The sequence below is a fragment of the Meriones unguiculatus genome, chromosome 12 (genome assembly GCF_030254825.1).
Source record: "Meriones unguiculatus strain TT.TT164.6M chromosome 12, Bangor_MerUng_6.1, whole genome shotgun sequence".
Classification (NCBI taxonomy): Eukaryota; Metazoa; Chordata; class Mammalia; order Rodentia; family Muridae; genus Meriones; species Meriones unguiculatus.
In genome coordinates this window covers 27,061,556-27,082,329 of record NC_083360.1, presented here as the reverse complement: position 1 = coordinate 27,082,329, position 20,774 = coordinate 27,061,556, and the positions used below count along the sequence as shown (strand labels likewise).

Sequence of the window (20,774 nt, the reverse complement as noted above, 5' to 3'; positions counted from 1 at the left end):
GGAGAAGCCTGGGAGCCACTAAACTTGCTCTAGAACAACTTGCATGCACCCCTCCTCTCAGCGTGCAGATGTTTCACCTTGCCTCCATCTCCCTGGTTTTATCTACAACCCACCATAGCACATGCACTGTGCCCCAGGTCACAATCACTGGCTCATTTCCTTTCAGTTTTTTTGCCTATATTAATGACAAGGAGAAAGCAGGGCAAGGATGGTCTGTGCTGGGCCCTTAGAGCTATAGAAACAGGGTCTCTTATTCTCCCTGAGAAGGCTGGGACCTGATCGGACTGGATTTTAAATGTCACCTCAGGTCCCTGCCATGGAAGGATCATGTGGGCCAGAACAAAAGCACAGAAAGCGGGAAATATTAGGAACATGCAATTCCACTTCAGTGCAAGCTACAGAGGGCTACACAACTGCTGGCTGAGCAGACCTCACAGCACATGCTCATCCTCACGCCTCCTGGGAGGAGGTTCTTAGTAGCTCTTACATTTTGACTTAAGAAATATTTATTATTATCATCACTGTGCATGTATGCTGAGAGCGGGGATGCATGCAACAGCTGGCATGCAGAGGTTAGAAAACAATTATGTGCAGCTTGTCCCTCCTTCCGCCTTTACATGGGTTTCTGGGATCAAACTCGGGTCACCAGGCTACTGATGGGACATCTCGCTTCCCCTCCATTTTCTTTTTCTGACGTTCCAGTGTGCTAAATGACGAGTCATGACTTCCTGTTGTGCATCCTCTGACCGTTGAGTTTAGATGTGAAAATTGGTGTTGAGCAAGTTTTCCTAGGAGGTACTGTGTGGTGACAGTGCCCAGATGAATGGAGTGTCAGGCTACTCGTTTCCATAACTGAAAACACCCAGAACTCCAAGGAGAACAAGGCATTGTGGGAGACCTACAAGCATGGCTCTAAGGAGGGTATGATCAACCAGTGATCAATCCTTCCAGCCTTATGTACACCACCTATATTCTGAAAGTGTGGAGAGCCATCACTCCTTCTAGCTTTTGACATCACTTGGAAGGAGCTGTTTGCTCCTCTGTCTAGAGGACTTCCTTTCCCATGAGTTCTGTTACTGATAGAGTTGAGTCCTGCAGAAAATTCACAGATCCAGGGGGTGCTTTCTCCATGATTTGGTCCACTTGTCTATTGTAACAAAAGGCCAGGAACTGAGTGTCTTAAGTGTGTGCACTCTTAACATTTCTGGAAGTGCCAGCATGGTTGGGTAATGGGAAAGAGCTCCTGATGTGGTTTAAATGGTTGTTCCCCTGTGTCTTAGTTATTCTTCTTGTTCCTATGACCAAATGCCTGGCAAGAAGCAACTTAGGGACAAAGGTTTTGCTTTGGCTCACAGTTCAAGAAGAATACGCAGTGGGCAGGAGACACCCAAGTACAGCCCAGACTCACTTTGCTGTGCTTGCAGAGACAGCATGGCACTCCTACAGACGGACAGTGATCATTTTATCTATGGGTTTGTAACAGAGATCCTTCCACGCCTGCCTCTGCAACCCATGTAAGTGAGTGCTGCACCTGAAGGGAACCCCTGGAATGTTTCAGAGACAGAGAGACTGGAGGAGGAAGCTGAGTGTTAGGATGAAAGGGATGGCACCCATAGCCACCTTCTTCCACAGTCATGGCTGTCATCAAATTGGAATTTGGAGCGTGCCACTCCTGAGTATCTCTGTCACCTCAGCTGGCTCTCAGGATTCATCCCATGCCCAAGCCAAAGCTGAATGGTGCCCTTTAGATGGAGCAACTGGAAGCCCGGAGAGATAAGAACCAGAGGCAGCTGCCTTACAGCTCTGGCTGTCCCTGCTCCGCGATGCTCACTGCTAAAAATAGCTGTACTTTTAGTCTCTCTGCATGGGCTGTGGAGTGGGAGGATGGTTGTTGATCTTCCACGCAGATCTGATATCCTGGGTGCTGTGCACAGCTCATGTGTTGTGGCCACTTATCTGCACGAAGATCATAGCGACTTACCACAGGAAAGAAAAAAAGCCAATCAAGTCCATGCACAAATTTTTTCAGAGCTCGATTTGGATCCTGGTGAAAGGAGATTGTTCTTAGAGCATGCCTTTACTTAATAGAAAAGGCAGGGCTCTTGGAGTGCTTTCTTTTCTGTGGGGCTGGGCTTCTTCTCATCACACAATCATGAAGAAGCAGGGATTTTAAGAGAACCCATCTGATGCAGGATGCCTTTGTGCATGGGACAGGTGTAAAACCCAAGCTTGTTAGAGAATGATGTACACTGAGTTAGTGTCAGTGTGACCTGGGCATGCCTGAGCTCTCTCTCCTTGACCTTACTCCTCCAATGGCCATGAGAAGGCCCAGGGAAATAAGCCAGCCCGAGTTTGACCCAGAGAAGCAAGCCTAGGTCTCCCAAGTAGTCAGCCAACTAAGGCCACTTTGGGTTAGCCAACAGCCAGAGGGTCACAGTCCTAGAAACAACCAGCCACCTTCTTAGAGTGGCCTCTAACTCAGCTGGGCTTAGTGTGGGTAGAAGGGCCTAGCCCTGCCTAGCCTGTAGCACTTTCACCCCCAAGGCCTGTGAGCCAGCTCCTTGGTTATGCTTTTACAGTGATGAAGCAGGCTGGTACTCAGCTTGATTGTGCAATGGAACATGGACACAGTCCTTCCTCTTTGCTCCACTTTTGCCAAGTCCCCACTACCAGGAGGTTTTTGTCAGATGCCCGTCTCCCTTTACCCCTTTCCCTCACCCCTCATGGTTGTTCTTCTTGGCTGCTGGTTCAAACTCTGAATCTCAGCTCTATCTTAGGACCTGGAGCCTATCCTACAAGACCAGGAAGGAGCAGGGAGGCTAGCCTGGGAGCTTTGGATTTTGTGGAGTGAGCAGCTCTGAGCATCATCAATAAAACATTCATGTGTGTATCTACACTTGAGATGCTTTCAACTCATTGGAATGCAGCTATCTTGTCTCCAACGTGGCACCTAATGAGATGAATAGCAACGCAGGGTTTCCTGTTCCACAAATTGCTTCCTAATGTGGTTTTCAGAAGGGGTGGGTGGGTGGGTGCAGTCAGAATGTGTCATGTGATAACCCACTTAGGAATATGGAGGGTCCTGCCCCTGGTTATGTTTATACTGAATGGCACCTGCTCAATAGAAAAGCTTTAGAAGATGTAATATTCATAAAAACTCATGAGATAAATGATCAAAGGTACAGACAATTAAATTTCTGCCTCAATGTCTCTCAAAGGTATGACATGCTTATGGAGTCTAGTAAGAAGAACATCACTGTGGATTTCCAAGGCTTCAGAACCCAGGTACTTCCATTCGCTATGAGGCCGTAGGAAATTTCTAGTCAATTGTGGAGAGACGTGAGTGTGCATGACGTGTGTGTGTGTGTGTGTGTGTGTGTGTGTGTGTGTGTGTGTGCAAGTGAACCTGTATGCACAGGTGTGCATGCATGCATATTTGTATGAGTGCAGAGGCCAGAGGAAAACCTCAGGGCTTTCTCCTCAGGTACCGTCCACCTTATGATTTTGACACTCAGACACTGGCACCTGGTCTTGCCTGTTAGCCTAGACTGCCTGGCAGGCAGCCCCTCAGGGGTCCACCTTTATTTAGCTCTTAGTGCCAAGATTGCAAGTGTACACCACTTCTCCCAGCATTTTTACGTGGGTGCTGGGGATGGAACTCCTGTTTTTGCCTGGCAAGTGCTTTAAATCCTGAGCCATCTCTGCAGTCCCTTGTGCGGTTCAATATGCAGATGACAGCTTGAAAACTAATCCAGAGCTTTGGGGAGGGATAGTAAAATTCTCAATCAAAGCTGCTTTCTATTTTCCTAATTGCTTCTTATAGATCCAAACAGTATTCTGGGAACCTTGGACCTCACACCTTTCCCTTGGTTGGAATGATATTTCCTTGTCACTGGCCTGAGTTATTTGTGGGGAACCAAGGGTCCCTAGTAAATTTCCTCTGCTAGGAGCCAAATGAGACCTGCAGCCTCTAAGAGTGATGGAGCCAGTAACTTTGGTCATACCATCTGGCACATGGGGGCCCCCATTCCTATTGCTTGTCTGATACGATGAACTGAATGGTGTTCCTAAAGTCCATATGCTAAATCCCAAGTCCCTATGGTTGAAGAAAAAAGCAGATTTGGAGATCTGATGTTTAAAAAGCTAAAATGATGCTAGTGGTGTGGGTCCTAATCCAATCTGTGTGGAATCCTCATGAGAACAAGACACAGCCATACACAGAGGGATAATGGGGATACATGGAGGAGGTCGTGTCTGCATCTGACTACCATCCCAGCAGTCTATGGTTGAAGCTTCCGGATCCCTGTGTGTAGTTACAGCAGCCCATCAAGCTGGCACGTCAGACTTGGACGTGCAGGTTCCCTTGATGCTCGTGTTGGGGTTCCAAGGGACTCATCAGCTCCCACAGGTCCATTTTTCTTAGAGTATCTCTACTCTCCCACCCCACTTGGTATTTATGCTTTAGTGGCTCTCATGTTCTTCTTGATGAATTCCAAACCACTGAATGGGGAAATGAGGCCCAGAGAGACCCAACCGCATTCAGGTGTGACCAGGAGATAAAACTCTCTCCTCCTTAGCTGTTCCCAGAGTTCTCCCCATTGCTTCCTCATCTGCTGCCATCATCATCTCACCTTCACTGTGGTGACCCCCTTTGGCTCTCCTGCTCATGCCTCCTAGCTCTTGCTAGCTTATCCAATCTACATGACAACACTGTGAGGCCCACAGGGCTGGGACCACAACCTGTCCACCTAGGTCCCTCTGTACAGAAGCTTTGGGAGGACCGATGATGGCTTTAGGGATCACATCAGAACCATGGGATGATGGTCCTGGGCTTCCCTGTTGGGTTGCTAAGGCAGTGAGGATGGCTGCATGGGTGACAGCAGAGCCATGCAGCAAGGGTCCTGGGCTTCTCTGTTGGCTTTCTAAGAAGTTCTCATAAGTGAAAGGACTAAGAACTCCCATGAGTTGGCTGCTTGGATTCTGCCTCTGGACAGCTTGTCTGCCTGGAAGTTCTCTCCATCAGCAGGGTATCAGTGGATGCTGCTCAGCACCAGCCTTATGGACCTCTCTTCCCTGAAATCTCTGCTCCCCTGCAGACCCTGCAAGGGACACTTGCACCTCTTTTCAGCTTCCTGCCACATGCTTCCACGCCTGACCTTGGGTGTGGGGTTCCCCACGCCTCACATACCTGCCCTCAGACCATCTGCACCCTGCAGACAACTAGGACATGACTTTATTATAACCCCACACTCTTTGGCCCTCACTGTTTCCTGTCATCCTCAAACCAAGACACAAACAGCAATGACTTCTGAGGTGATGCCTGCAGATCATTCAACCCAACTTACCATGACAGGACATTACGCAGAAACTGACACATGTGACCGTCACGAATAGCACAGATGTTTCCGAGAGCACCTAAGACCCACACCCCGACCCTATTGTTCTTCCACGCCCTGCACCGCACTGGGGCCCCAGGAAAGGTGGAAGGAGATGACTCACCATGCTCGTCCAGCAGGATGTTATCTGGCTTGATGTCTCTGTAAGAAAAACACAGGCAGAGGCGTGAGTCCTAAGCCATCCCAGGCAACACAGTCTCAGGCTATAGGACAGAGGGAACTCTGGGGTTCCATCTCTCCCCTGGAGTTAAATTTCAGATAGTTGAGGTAAGTGTGACAACGGGACCCATGAAAAGTCAGAACTTTCTCTTCTTTTTAGACCCCAGAGCAAAATGTCTACCTCTTTTGTTTTGGGACATTCTTAATGTTGGGTCTTTCAACACTGGCTGTAATGTTCAGAAGAAACTGCCACCCTCTGTATTGAAGCTGTTGTTTTCCTTGTCATAACAGAGGTGGTAGATTAAATGTGAGGTGTGTGTCAGGAGGCAATGGCACTTCCTTGCTCTGCTATCCTTCAGCCCTCAAGCCTGGAGAGCCCACTGTGCCACTTGGTGGGCACAAGAAGAAACTCAGGATAAAACATTGTAAAAACAACCAAAAGGGGCTGGGGATATGACTCAGCCAGTGAGGTGCCTGTGAATTTGAAACCCTCGCACCCACGTAAAAGCCAAGTTCACTGCATGTGTCCGTAACCCCAGCACTAGGGGCTGGTGGACATGGGCAGATCTTGGAGCTCACTGACCGGTCTAACTAAATCATTCAGTGAGAAATCCTACATCAAAACAAAGTAAAGAGTGATCGAGGGAGATATTTGACACCAACCTCTGGCCTCCACTCACTTTCACAGGTAGGCATGCACACACAAATACATAGATACACGTGTGTGTGCACACACTCACACACACACCACTCGCACACACACAAACACACACCACAGACAAACACATGCATATACACACACTCACATGCATACACACAGAGACACACACATGCATCCATACCCATAGACACACCCACCACACATGCATACACACACACAGACACATGCATATACTCACATGCATACACACAGGCACCCACACACACACACACACAACAAGATTAACTTCTGACGTTGCAGTGCTTCTGAAGGACTGAAGAATTCACCATCTGCCCCTTCATGGAGAAGGTCTGCTCAACTTAGAGAAATGAACTACACAGCACGCAATCTGGATATAAGCAGGTTTCTAGAAAGTTCTATTTTATCTTGTCATGCTAACAAAGAGCCTCGCTAAACCAAGAAGCACCTGGTAAGATAGGGCTTTGCCCCCTGACCTCTGCCATCTAGGAACCCCACACAGTGCCCACCACTTGTGTGCGCACATAGAACATGGGAAAGGAAGGGTAGGCCTGTGACAGCAAGCTTTAGTCCCCAACTTGCTGTGGTAGAAAAAACAAACAAACATAGATTTCAGAGACACACCCCACATACGTTCAGAGTAAATGTCACAGCTGTGGTGAGGTGACTAATGGCAGCTTACACAGAAATAAAGAGTAACTGCTCTTGAGTTGATCAAATATTAACTCTAACTGCAGAGATGTGCAGAGTTACTGCTGAAGCCAGGCAATCTCTTCCAGGGGCAGGGGAGCAACGCACAGCTTCTGTATTTCAATTTTGATTCTCATTGCGACTTTTCAAGCCCGTGAATTTTGATGAGCATTAGGTAAACGGGGCCCTGCCACCAGGTTCATAGGACACCCACGTGACCAAGGAGGTTGTGTGTGGAGAAGACAAGGGAGCCCTAGGGGAAGGATGAACTTGATAATAAAGAAAATTAAAACAAGAGACAGAGGTTCCCGTGTCAATGTGTGAAAATTAGGTCAGCAAACACTAGCTCCTTACCCAGCGTGGCTTCCAGCAGCGCCTCTCAAGGGGGAAAATAAGTGTGTCAGGAATGCGATTTAAGCTTGTATGACAGCATCAGAATGAAAATCACTATTTTCTTCAATGAGTGTATACAAATACTGCACACTACCAAGCCAGTTAAAAATCTGAGCATAAAGGGAAGAGGCTTCCAGTATTATGCCTCAAGGTGAGGCGTTATTGAGAACTGATAGTTGCTGAGGGAGGGAGGGAGGAAGGGAAGGAGGAAGGGAGGGAGAGTCATATTTCTTTGTGGGAGGGGGGCACTGGTATGCTGTCTATGCCCCAGGGGATGGTCCCACACTCATGCTCATCTGGGCAGCAGTAACTGGATTATGTGTGTTATAAAATAAGAAGAGGACGTGAAGTTGCAATGGAACTGAGTTGGGGGAAGGGCCAGGAGAAGCATGTGGAGGTGAATGTGATCAAGAGACATTGAACACATGTATGGAATATTTGAAGAATAAATTTTTACAATAATAAAAAAATATCAGAGGGAAAGGATGATGTTGGCTGTGGTAGCATGTGCACCAATAGGCAAATGATGAAGCGAATGAAGCAGGAGAATCACAAGTTCAAGGCCAGCTTGGGGTGCACCTTGAAAAGAAAAGAACACACAGAAAGAGAAGGAAGAAATACACATTAATGCTTGGACTTGATACTATCACAAGGATTGGGATGACCTTTATTGGGTTGTGGGAATCAGGGAGAACATAATGTTCAGAAAGCATAAGCCCCAAATCACAGGTGGGGCCAAGACCCACACATAGCACTAGCACATAATTGGGGTGACAAAGAAGGCATGATCCAGCATTTAGGCCTGAACAGTGTCCCCAAGTTCATACTTACCCATAGCCCCATAGCAGAAGCCCGGCTGGTTACGGAGCCTTGGCTGCCACACTCAGAGAAGGTTCCAAAAGCAAGATTACTCCAGAACCAGGGCCTGTCCCAGAACCAGTCTTTCTAGAGTGGAGAGAGATATGGGTACACAGACAAGGAACAAGGTAGCCTGCAGAGATGGATGGGGATCTAAGAGAGGCAGTCAGTAGCTGAGGAGCCGAGGGAGGGTTCTCTCCAGAGCTACTGGAGAAAGCATGGCCCTGAATGCACTTGGCTTTGGGCTTCAGACCTGGTAGAAGGAGGAGATTCCAGGTGTCAATAATGCCGTGGTGATTTGCTGTCAACCTTGGCATAGTGGAAGATTTGTTGGTGGGGATGAGGCTTACCTCCATGGATAGGTGGGGAGCCCACTGATTCTCGTACAACCTCAGACAAGCCCTAAAGCCATATTAGAAAGACCCTTTTTGTAGTATCTTGAACCATGAAAATAGGGCACCAATATGATGAGGGACAGGAACTCTCCATCTGCCAGTCCCTCTCCTGCCAGTCAGCCTATCCTGGCAACTCAGTTTCCTTTGCTGAGTGGATTAAATATTAGGTGCATAGAACATGCTTTTTATGTTTATACCCGGGGAGAAGTTAGATGACAAATAACCAATGCCAAGCTGGGACAGGTGCTTTAAAGAGAATAAACCAGGGTCTGGTGGAGACTGGTGGAGTCTTGGTGGGAGTTCAGGAGAAGTGATACAAGACTGACATGTGACAGGCAATAAGCAGGTTCTCCTCTTGTGAATGAGGCAGCCAGAGTCCCAGAGGAGGAGGTGTCATCCTGCAATGAGCTTCCATCCCACGAAACATGGCCAAGGTGATGGGTGGCCTTGATTTGCTTTACTTATGCCATATGGCAGAATATATAGGACTCTCTCCTCATAAGTATTTCACCTTACCTCAGAATCTGTTGAGGCAGATGCAGTGAGGGCCTGCACTATCTTGGAACACAAGAACCACCATGTGTGAGCAAGGCCACATGGCCAGGTCATGCAGGGTTCCCCAGTCAGTAAGTAACTTGACTGTTAAAACATTCGTTTTACATACTAGAATCTGTACACCTAAAGAAGCTAAGCAAGAAGGAGGACCGTGGGTAAGATGATCAATTCTCACTCAGAAAAGCAAACAGTGGAAGAGGGGGAAAACTGTGAAAAGGACAGGAGCCTGCCACAGAGGGCCTTCGAAAGACTCTACCCAGCAGAATATCAAAGCAGATGCTGAGACTCATAGCCAAACTTTGGGCAGAGTGCAGGAAATCTTATGAACAAAGGTGGAGATAGAAAGACCTGGAGAGGCCAGGAGTTCCACAAGGAGAGCAACAGAACCAAAAATTCTGGGCACAGGGGTATTTTCTGAGACTGATACTCCAAACAAGGACCATGCATAGAGATAACCTAGAACCCCTAGAACCTCTGAGTAGCCTATGGCATCTCAGTCTCTAAGTAGGTTCCCTAGTAATGGGAACAGGGACTGTCTCTGACATTAACTCAGTGGCTAGATCTTTGATCATCTCCTCCTGATGAGAAAGCGGCCTTACCAGGCCACAGAGGAAGACAGTACTGCCAGTCCTGATGAGACCTGATAGGCTAGGGTCAGAGGGAAGGGAAGGAGGACCTCCCCTATCAGTGGACTTGTGGGGGGGCATGGGAAGAAAAAAGGAAGGGAGGGTGGGGTTGGGAAGGCATGAGGGAGGGAGCTAAAGCTGGGATACAAAGTGAATAAACTGTAATTTATAAAAAAATAAAATAAAATAAAATAAAAACATTAGGTTTAAACTACAATGACATAATTCTGCCAAGCACCTTGAGAGCTTGGGAGAGGACCCCAGGACATACTCTAAATAGAGGCCCTAGAAGAGATGGGCCTGAATTCTTGAATACAAACATGGATGATTGAAAACCTTCAAGTTAGTGGCCTTTAGCTGCATGGCCATATTACACTAGCCTTGAGGTCCTGGATACTCAAGGCTTTGGCCTCCTCATCTGGAAGAAGAGAAGCAGCAGCTGCCTCACTGTGGCTCCCAGGAACATTGGTCCAGTGAGTGGTCAAGGTGTCTTCCAGACTGAAAGCTGAAACAGGCAGCCAGGACTACAGGAGCTTTTTAAAGGTGCTTGGAAGAGTTCCAGGGCAGGTTCTCCAGTTTTTAGAAAGCGAATTAGATTTTTGTCTGGATGTGATTTTCTGAGCAAGGCATGGGTCAAGCTGGCTGGAAGAGGTGGCGGCAAGGGGAGGGAGGTAGAGCAGCTTGGGATTTAATAGCGTGCTTTCTGGGCAGAGCCTCTTATCAGAGTTTCTCGTCCAGCTCTTCCAGGTCCATTTCCTCCTTGTCTATTATTCACAGTGATTGTATCTCGGTTCTGGAGCGTTACCCTGCTGAAAACAAGATGCATGTCCAGAAAGGACAGGAGAAGCATGGTGTGGGCGGGGGCGGTTGTGACGATATTTGCTGAGGACAGACTCATTATTTTTGAGCCAGGCAAGATGACACTCCAATAGAATGTATGCCTGGGAAGCTATCAAACCTGGGCTTGCCCTGGAATGAACCCCAACCCCTGCTCAGGAACATTGTAAAATATCAGCTGGGCCTGCTATTTTTAAAAACAGCACAGATAAATGGCCAAGGAAGGCCAGGAGGCTGTTGCTGCCTCTGCCCGTTGCTGGGACTTCTTATTATTCCTCACTGGTGATCCCAGGCAGTGACGGACACAATTGAAAAGCCTAGAGGGGTTTAATTTGCATTCCCCTAATTGCTAAGAATGTTGAATATTTTTAAAGCTATTTCTTAGTCGTTTTTTAATTTCTCTTATTGGGAATTCTGTTCAGATCCATAGTCTGTTTATTTTCTTTTATTATTTTATTTTATTTAGTTCTCTGTATATTCTAGATACTAATTGGCTATCATCCTCAGGTCAACCTCTGGGTCAACGCTATCTGATTGGTGGAAGATTCTCAGTGGGAAACTGAGATACATACTAACTTACTGCTCTTTATTCTTTTAATAAAACACTCTTGAAATTCAGGATACTTTGTATTTATCATCGCCCACATATACAGCTTCATGTCCTTTAGACTATGACTCAGTGGCTTTAAAAAGCACATCTGGACCTGTTCCTTCTCCTTCCTAAGTCCACTCATGGTTCTCTGAGGTCAATAGCCCTGGTGGATTGGCTCTTCATTCTCTGCATAAATATAGTCTTAAAAATGAACACAAGGACATGGGTGTAAACTATAAACCTGCAAACTAAGGATATTAATGATAGCCATCAAGCATGCTGAATATGTGTAGAAAAACATCCATGGCTGCCTTAAAGTGTAGAATCAATTCTTTCAATGTACACAATGTGCAAAATAATATAAGTACATGCTGGGACTAATGACTTCCTTCATGGGTGAAGCACACAAGTGTTTAACTCCATAAGCATGATTTGGGAGCTACCACTGCATGCTGCATGACGTCACTAGAGCCCAGGGCTTTCACAGACCCCACTCCCAAGGTCAGGTTGCTTTTTTTCTATTAGCATTGAGTATATCGAACTGAAGTGGTCTGTGTCTGACTCATCCTGTTCTACCAGACCCAGAGACCTTCAGGAGGAAGCCTCTGCAGCAGCAGGTAAGCAACAGCGGGAATGGGTGGGTGGATGTTTGCCAGGGCCCTGGAGCAACCGCAGGCAGTGGGAGATGTGATGTAATAAAAAGGTTTCAGACTTAGACATAGACCAGTTCAGTATGCTCCCCACTCACAATGGCCCTGCATTTCATGACCTTCGCCTTCAGCCCTGCCCACCATGTCCTCATCCTTGGCTCTCTCCTAGTTGAGCTTCCGTGTCTCGGGTCCATTTTTCTGTCCCAAACTCTCTTTCTTGATTTCCCCAACGGAACCCAAGAACCATTTAGAACTCACTTCCTTACCTGGCCCTGCACCCTGAGATGGAATACCACAGAAGAAAAATGCAACCACCACAATTAGTGTCACCCTACATCGCCACTCAACATTAGCATGCCCCTCAAGATCTCTCTTTCCCTCCTTGTATCTACCCTCTCTTCTCCTCTTTCTCTCTTCAAACCCTCGGCACCTTCTACCTCCAAACTTCTGCTGTCAGCCTTTATTTCTTCTTACCTCATAATCCTCAGACAGCCGAACAATAGGTTCCCTTCCTCCCACTGCAGAGGAGTGTCACCTCTGGCACCCTGTGAGTCATCACAGTACAGTGGCCAGCCTCTGCTCAAACCTTTCTCATGATTCACCTGCTAAAGAACCTAGAAATATCATGTGCCAATTAGTGAAGAGAGTTCTGAGCAGTGTAGTGTGTGATTGGGACTATGGAAACCTAAAAGAATGCACTCACCGGCACCTAGACTATGTGATTAGTACTGACCTGTCTGGTATAGCCTATGGTTCCAAGGCAAAGCAATGAGTCAGATGGCTGAACTTAAGATGGGGTCCTTACAGTACACTGGCAAAATTGTGTTTATCTAAACAGAAATGAAGCTATAGGATCACTAAGCAGGAGGAATTTTTTCTAGGGTGCCATCATGTATATGGTCTCAGACATGGCTAAACTCACAAAACGCACTACACACCTCCTAGCCCTGGTGACCTGGATCTATTTACCTGCATCTGTCTGTTCCAGTGTGCAAGCTGAGCAGAGTTTCACCTGTGGCCTTCACTTTGCTGTACTTGGGAGGGCTATTCTCAAGTATGCATGGATCCTCCTCTTTTCCCTATGATGATCTCAGCTCCCCAGTACCCTGGCACTTCCAGCCTTTTCTTCTTTGCCTACCCCCATCACCCAATATGATTAGCTTGCTTCCTAAAACTAGCTTACTTAAGAGCCGGTGGTTTTCCACCGTTTTGTCTTCAGCACCAAGGACAGAACCAGCAAGCAGGCAAGCAAAAGTTAGTTCCCCGATGAACTGACGCATGTGCCCATCTGGAAGGCCTGAACCTGAGCTGCGTTGGCTGCTTCCCAGGTGGCTATAGGTCAACAGCCTCAGGAGCTTCAGCTTCCCAGGCCAGTCACAGCCTTCCATTCTGCAGGCAAGTCCCCAAATATGCATTATCTTCCAGGCCCCATGGGGAGAGATAGCCCCGCTTTGCTTGATTACAGTGCTATGATTTGAATATCCCTCACTCCCACCCCATGTTGAAAGGATTTGGAAGTGGGGCCTTGACATGGGGTAATGAGAGTGGTTCCCCTAGAGCTCAGGAGAGACCCAAGCCAACAGCTTGCTCAGCCTCCTCATGTAACGCCTGCATTGTGTTATGATGGCAGTGGAAGAGAGCTCCCCCTTTCAGTGGACTAGGGGAAAGGAATATGAGGGAAGATGGAGGGAGGGAGGGATATATATATATATAAACAAAACAAAAAAAAAGCAACAAATAAAAAACCATAGGGTGGTGGTGGTGGCACCCCTGTTTTTTTTGGAAGCTTTTATGTTTCAGCTTCTGAGGTCCATGGACTCAGGGCCAGGTGCTCTCAGTTTGACTGGTGGAAAGGGGGGTGGCATTCATGCTATGCTCATGCATGAGTCCACATGGGTGGTAGAGAAACAGACTATCAGGAAAAATGCAGCTCAGCAGGAGAACAGCATACAAACACCCTGATTACCCCCCCCCACCTGCCCACGGCTGACCACAGGGCTCAGAGTGGAACCACAGAGGGAGGGTTTTCTGCCCTATTTTACTAGAGAGCCTTGGCTTGCAAGCAGAGTCTGCTTGGCACTCTCAAAATGAGCTGATACCATGAGGGTTATTTTTTTTTTTCAGGCTCCAGGTGTTTTCAGTTTTATCCACTAGGACATGCTGGTAAAATGATTGAGAGTCGCAACATCTTGGACTGTCACTAGTGATAGGAGCCATCTTTAGAGTCTGCCAAAAACCAACTAGCCCTAGATCTTATATCTATCTTAGCTGCATTTTCCTCATCTATAAAATGGGTTAATCATTATGTCTGCCTTCAAGGAAGAGAGGGTTAGGGGAGCTACCAGAAAACCTTGTTTGTAGAAGCACAGTGGTGGGACACAAGGGTGTCCCATGACAAAGCAAATGCTTTGGAAAGACCAAATATTGCAGGGTGGTTGTGGTGACACAGACTCATAATACAGCTACTTAGGAAGTTGAGGAAGGGGGATTACAAGTTCAAGGCTAGCCTGGACAATTTGATGAGACTGTCTCAAAATAAAAATTCCAAAGGAGGTTGGAGATGCAGCCAAGCACTGACACAAGTCCTGGGTTTAATATCTCATACTGGAAGAAAAAAACAGAGCTCCAATAAGCTTTGTCAGCAGGGAGACTAGGAGAGGTGATTGGGCCAGGTCAAGCATGTGGGTCAAGTTTCATGGAGGATTGTGGGAGCCAGCACGGTTGGTGGTGACCTTGGGAAGCGCCCACCTCCCTCAGTCTTACTGGGTCATATTTGAGAAAAAGTTATTCTCTAGAAGTTCACATTCCATCCTAATGAGATGAAGGAGGTGGTACCATGGATTCGGGCATCAATCTCTTTGACCCCAGACATGTGTCAGTCTTTCCTTCTAACAAAGAAAAGGAGCAGCTTATTTGGTAAGTGCTGGTATCTACCAATGACTACTGCTGTGATTTGTTTTTATTACAGTGTGTGTGTGTGTGTGTGTGTGTGTGTGTGTGTGTGTGTTGCATTTATGGAGGACAGAGGACAACTTTCCACATGTCTTCTCCTTCCACATGTTGGAATCCAGGAATCCAACTCATGTTGTCAGGCTTAATGGCAAACACCTTTATTCACTAAGCCATCTTGCCAGCCCAACTAACACTATTTTTATTTGACGTAATATATGTTTGCAGTCTGAATATTAGTGCCCTCTATTCATATTCCAAAACCTAATTATCTGTGCAATAAAAAGAGGTGCAGGGTGGTACTTAGAAAATGACTGGGTCTTTTGGGCTCTCCCTCACTGAGAAATTAGTAACATTTGGTTAGAGGGATGGCTCACAGGTTAAGAGCACTGGCTGTTCTTCCAAAGGTCCTGAGTTCAATTCCCAGCAATTGCATGGTAGCTCACAGCCATCTATAATGAGATCTGGTGCCTTCTTCTGGAGTGCAGGTACACATGCAGGCAGAACATTGTATGCATAATAAATAAATACATCTTTAAAGAAAAAAGAAATTAGTAACATTACTGAAGATGTTGACGGCCTCTTGGTGAGGGCACAGAGACACCATCTATGGTAAAATGCTGATCTTGATAGCCTTTACTTTGACCCACCAAGGCCCAAGAACTGTGAGCAATGCATTTCTGTTTTTTATAAACTATCTAGTCTAAGGTGCTTTGTTATAGCAGTCTAAACAAACTAAAACAGGCATCTGATATCCATAACAAACATAGTCGCTGTTTCTCTGAAGAGATTTTTGGAACTAATTTGTCATAGCAAAAAGCATTAAAACTAACAGAGAATATTAAATAATCAGTGCCAGGAACTATGCAGATATGGTGAGAATTTTAAAAGCAGAGAATCATTGGGGTTTATGAAACAAGGTATCACAACTGGGTGGCTGTAAGAGATGAACTTTCTTCTCTTTGTTTCTGGTGGCTAGAGATCACTCTTGGGGTGCCTGCAAGCCTATGCTCCCTTTGAGTCCTTCCTGCTCCATTCAGTTTGGGGTGGCTCCTAGAGCCTCGAGGCTGTGGCAACACCACCTTCTTCCTTCCCTGTCCTGCTGGGTCCATTTGTCTTTCTTAAAGCCCTGTTCACTGGAGTTAAGGCTCACCTTATTTATCATGACCTCATTTAATCTCCTCCGGAATTACATCAGCAAAGAGCCTATTTCCATATGAGGTAGCAGTTTGAGGTCTCTGACATGATAATTTGAGAAGGTTACAGTAGTGTCACTGTGGTGGTTTGAATGAAAATGGCCTTCATAGACTCACGGAGAGCAGCACTATTGGAGGTATGGCCTTGTTGGAGTAGTGTCCTTGTTGGAAGAATTGTCTCAAGGGGTGGGCTTTGAGATTTCAGATGCTTAAACCAGGCTCAATGGCACTCTCTCTTCCTGCTGTCTGCTGATCCAGATGTAGAACTCTCAGCTATCTCTCCAGCATCATGTCTGCCTCAATACCACCATGCTTCTCACCACAATGATAATGGACTAAATCTCTAAACTATAAATCAGCCTTAATGAAATGTTTTCCTTTATAAGAGAGCTATGGTGTCTCTTCACAGCAATAGAAATCCAACTGAGACAGTTACTGAGTCATTGAAAATAGGGCAGAGATTATGAGGGCTGAGTCCATCAGGTAATCATGACTACAGAGACCAGGAAGAATCCAGGCAGGTGTGTCTGACAGTCTTGGGTTGCAGGATTATTATTATGTGGAAGACAGAACTGCAAGTTCAGAAGGACATTGGTAGGAAAAGATGGGGTGGATACCAAAGGCCTTCCCATAGGTCCCCTTGGAGAAGAGAACAAGTCAATCAAGTGGACAGCCATAGCAGTTCAGGTCCTGGAAACCACTTGATAGTGCTCCCTTCTCAGAGGTGGGATGCTTGAGTGTGGCTCATTGTGAGGGAAGGAAAGATGGTGGTGTCCATGCTGGACCTGCTGTGTTGTGTGTGCCCGGGAGATGTCCTGGTAGAGTTAGCCAACTGATAAACAAGGAAGGAAGGAAGAGCAAGATTCATAATAGATGCATGTACATCACCTTCATGACTGTTCAGGAGCATCCCGGGCCCTGGCTAAAACAGATCCACAAGTTATGCGCTTGTCCAAAGCTGGGCTTTCTCCTCTTTCTTTGCTGTCAGGGCTGACTTCCCACAGGAGACTCAGGACTTTAAAGTTTCTCCTACTCCATAAAGCCTTTCCAGGCTGCAGGCTGACCCCAATCCCAGCTTTTGATTGTGTGAGTGATGTGCTTGACTTACAGTTCAAAAAAGGCCATCTTTTCTGATCTCAGAGGTAAGCTAGATGAGGCTCCCCTCCTAAGCTCTGGGCCTTCTGTTTCTCATAGGCTCAACTGAGCTCATACCAATCTAAAAACTTCCCTGGACCCACAGTTTAAAAAAAAATAAAAAACCCTTAGTGTCTCCACTCCTAGCACAGAACTGTTTGCATAAATCAACTTGATTGTGAATGGGTGGCACAGGGAGAAATGGGACATTAGTCTGAGAGACTCCCCTTCCTCATGCTGGGGCCTTGGGCTCAATGCATGTGGGTATAGTCATGACTATAAGGGCAGCGATGAAGTTGAAATCTTATTAAACGGTTCACTGATCCAGAAAAGATGGGAGTTCGGCCATCATCTCCTTTCCAAACATTTGGCAACTTTGAGTCCCACGTAGGAATGAAATATTAATGACACTTTTTTGGGGATGATGGCAGTTCAAATAGCAACGACAGTATCTCATAAGCAATAAAGAGCTAGGAGAAGGGAGGGAACAGGAATACTGGGCTACTGAATACTGCAGGGTTTCTGAAAAAAGAATGATCAGCCTTAGCAAACACAACCAACACATCCATGACCCAGCTAGAGGAAGACAGGACCAGGAGTGCCAGGGTGTCCCAGTTAGCTCTGTTAACTTGGCCCTGCTTAGAGTCAACAGATTGGCTCATGGGCATGTATGTAGTGGATTGTCTTGATTACTAATTGAAATAGAAGGTCCCAGCCCACTATGGGTGGCATCAGTCTTAGGCAAATGGGCCTAGGTTGTTTAAGAAAGCTCTCTGAATATGAGCCCAGGATTGATTGATCCAACAAGCATCATCCCTCCATGAGTTCTGCTTTGAGTTCCTACTTGAGTTCTTGTCCTTATTTACCTCAATGATAGACTGTGACCTGGAAGTGTAGGCCCAATACATCCTTCGGTCTGCAAGTTGCTTTTGTTCATAGTGTTTTATCACAGCAACAGAATAAAACTAATACACAAAGGCCATGGTGCACTTCAAGAAGTCTTGTTATTACTTAATACATGGCCCAGAAGCCATTAAAACTCACGCTCAACCTTTACTTTTCACATCTATTCTTCTGGCTGTCCTGGTTGCAGATCCTTTCTCCCTCATTCCTCAAATGAAAGCCCTGGTGGTGCCCATGTGCTTTGCCTGGGGTTGGCTCTGTTGTACAAGTTCCATGAACCAGAACAGAATCCTGTGAGGGTCATACAAGACAATTTACCTGAAAATATTTATGCTGATTTTTTACTTTATTCTAAATAGCTCTGAAAACTGATGTACACTATACAACCACCAATGGGTTATACAGTAAATATTAGGCAAAAGGTTGAGGGATGTGGGTCATGGACTCTTTGAAGTCCTTGTGCACTGACTTTCTTAAATTCTAGAAACATCTCTGCGCTGAGTTCAGCAACTGTGTTCTGTGTTCAAGTTTGTTTGTGTAAATAAGTTTCATTAAGGTACTCTTGCCCCTAATCATTTATTGATTCATCACTAGTATGGCTATTCCATGCTGCCATGCCCTTTGAGCCCTGCAGTTTCTGTCCTGGACCTTCCTCATCCTTCCTAGTCCATTTGTTTCATGTCATCTTCACACTAACATCAGAGGCATCATGGCAGAGAGCAGGCTCAGGACTGATATAGACTCTCCATGACTAGACCTGAGATGAGCTCTTCAACTCAGACTCTGTCTTTGGCAACATGCTGGCTAGCTAGCTTTTGTTGTCAACTTGACACACTTGGTCCCTTGGGGAAAGGAAATCTCAACTGAAGAATTGTTCAGATCAGACCGACCTGTTGCACAAATGGTCTGCATCCTTGCTCCACACTCTTAAGAAACAATGAGAACCTACAGAAAGAGTCATCAGATCTGATTGGCTGTGAGGAGGATGGAAGATGTTCTTGCCTTCTGGCGTCATGTGAGAGCTGCCTCGAATAGCAGACCCCAAGGCACTCTGTCCCTAGTGACATTCCTGCTGCCTGCTCCCCCCCACCCCCCGATAGTCTAAATAGCCAAAGTGAAAATGAGAATGGGAGGTACAGGGAGATGAGCATGCATTGGTTTTAGCTTTTTAGATAGAAGTGGCTGAAAAACATATCTTTGTGGGGAAGCTCTTTAAGAGTTCAGGAGAATTGTGGTTTGTGAGGCTAGATGCACTCTGCATTCTTAGCATGATTCTTTATACTTTAGCATAGGGATAGAGCAGCACATCTCCACATATCTCAAGCCAAGCATCATGAAACAAAGTTAGGACGAGGCAGCATGCTCATTGGGGCTAAGAAAGTTTCAGAGTTTTTCTGTGACTGTTCTGTGCATACTTCATGTCTGGGGTAGTCCCATGGTCATGGCTAAGATGGATTCGCGTTGTGAGACATTGATTCTAGACAGACATGTGCCTCACTAAAATTCATTTCTACAGATCCCAGGAAAGGCAGCTGTGGGAACAGCTAAGCAGTTGCTATAGAAAAAAAATCAGTGGGGATGAGGAGGCTCCATCTCCATTTCAGTAAAATGCAATGCAGGGATGGGAGAAAAGTCCATCATCTTTCAACCTTGTTACATTAGCTACTAAACTCCAATGTGAGTTCTGGAGAGGGCAGATCATATTCCTGTTGTATCACTCTTCAGGGACCTACTACTCCAAGGTGTCAGGGCAGACACCAGGGCACCAGTGGGTGAAAATAAAAGCTATTTGGTTTACAAGTACCAGTGTCAGAGATTATGTAACACATTAGCCAAAGTCACATTTCCTACTTAAAAGCTGGCCTGAAGCCAGCCAAGTTCAGTAGCTACACTTGTGTTGCTGTAAGCCGTAGTGTCAACACTGGGTTAGCAGAGGCTGCCAGCTCCATAGTCCCACGCTTTGCTCTGCTCATCCCCTTCCCACCAGTCTCCTGTCTGATCACCCAACTTCTGTTGAGATGGGGTGGTGTGGGGCTGAGGGTGCTGTCCAACTAGATGGATTTGAGTCTTCATCACATAAGTCAGTTTCCTCATCACTCTGCCCTCCCCCCCTTTATTTCAGTTTTGCCTTGGAAGACACTCAGTTTTAGCATCTTTACCCTTCCTTTTGGCAAGTCAAAAGCTCTCCTTGAACTGCCTGTGTCATTTCCTGATCTTGAGAGTGAATGGCTTCTCACGCCACATTGGTAAAACTCTTTTCATGGTCTCACCAGAACTGTGTGTTACATTTATATTTCAGCTCCATTCCTAGGCAAGAGAGGAGAGATTTCCATGGAAGAAGGGTGACTTATTTTTCCTCTGAAATTAAAATCTAGATAAGGCGTGAAGGGGAAGCATGGGACATTGGCTCGAGCAACTGTGGATTTAAGCTCTCCCAGTCAGTTTTCACGCACATTAGCAATTTAACTCCCAGGTCCACAATGTTCACAGATGTGCAAGGGAGTGGCTTGGGTGAGCAATTCTGACAGGATGAGGGTCACACAGTTATATAACCTTGGGGTGCAGTGGGCATGTTGTTTGAAGCTACCTTCTAGGCCACCAACAATACTGTTGAATTATGTTTGCTTTTCAGATTAGCAAAGAACCTGGCATTGGCTTAAACAAATACAAGGTCAGAATTTGGACTCATGTCATCTCAATTAAATGCCAAGTGTTTCTGTTTGTTCTGAGACATTATAGAGGGAATCGGGAGGCCAGATACG

The 20,774-nt window shown here is 46.3% G+C and overlaps 1 protein-coding gene across 1 annotated transcript in view; it reads right to left on the bottom strand.

The window, feature by feature from the left end:
• Stk32b (serine/threonine kinase 32B) overlaps positions 1-20,774 on the bottom strand; it is a 238,495-nt gene that overhangs the window by 45,403 nt on the left and 172,318 nt on the right. The window contains exon 5 of the mRNA XM_060365405.1: positions 5,500-5,537. Coding sequence (XP_060221388.1) covers positions 5,500-5,537 — 38 coding nt within the window. The remainder of the gene's footprint in view (positions 1-5,499; positions 5,538-20,774) is intronic.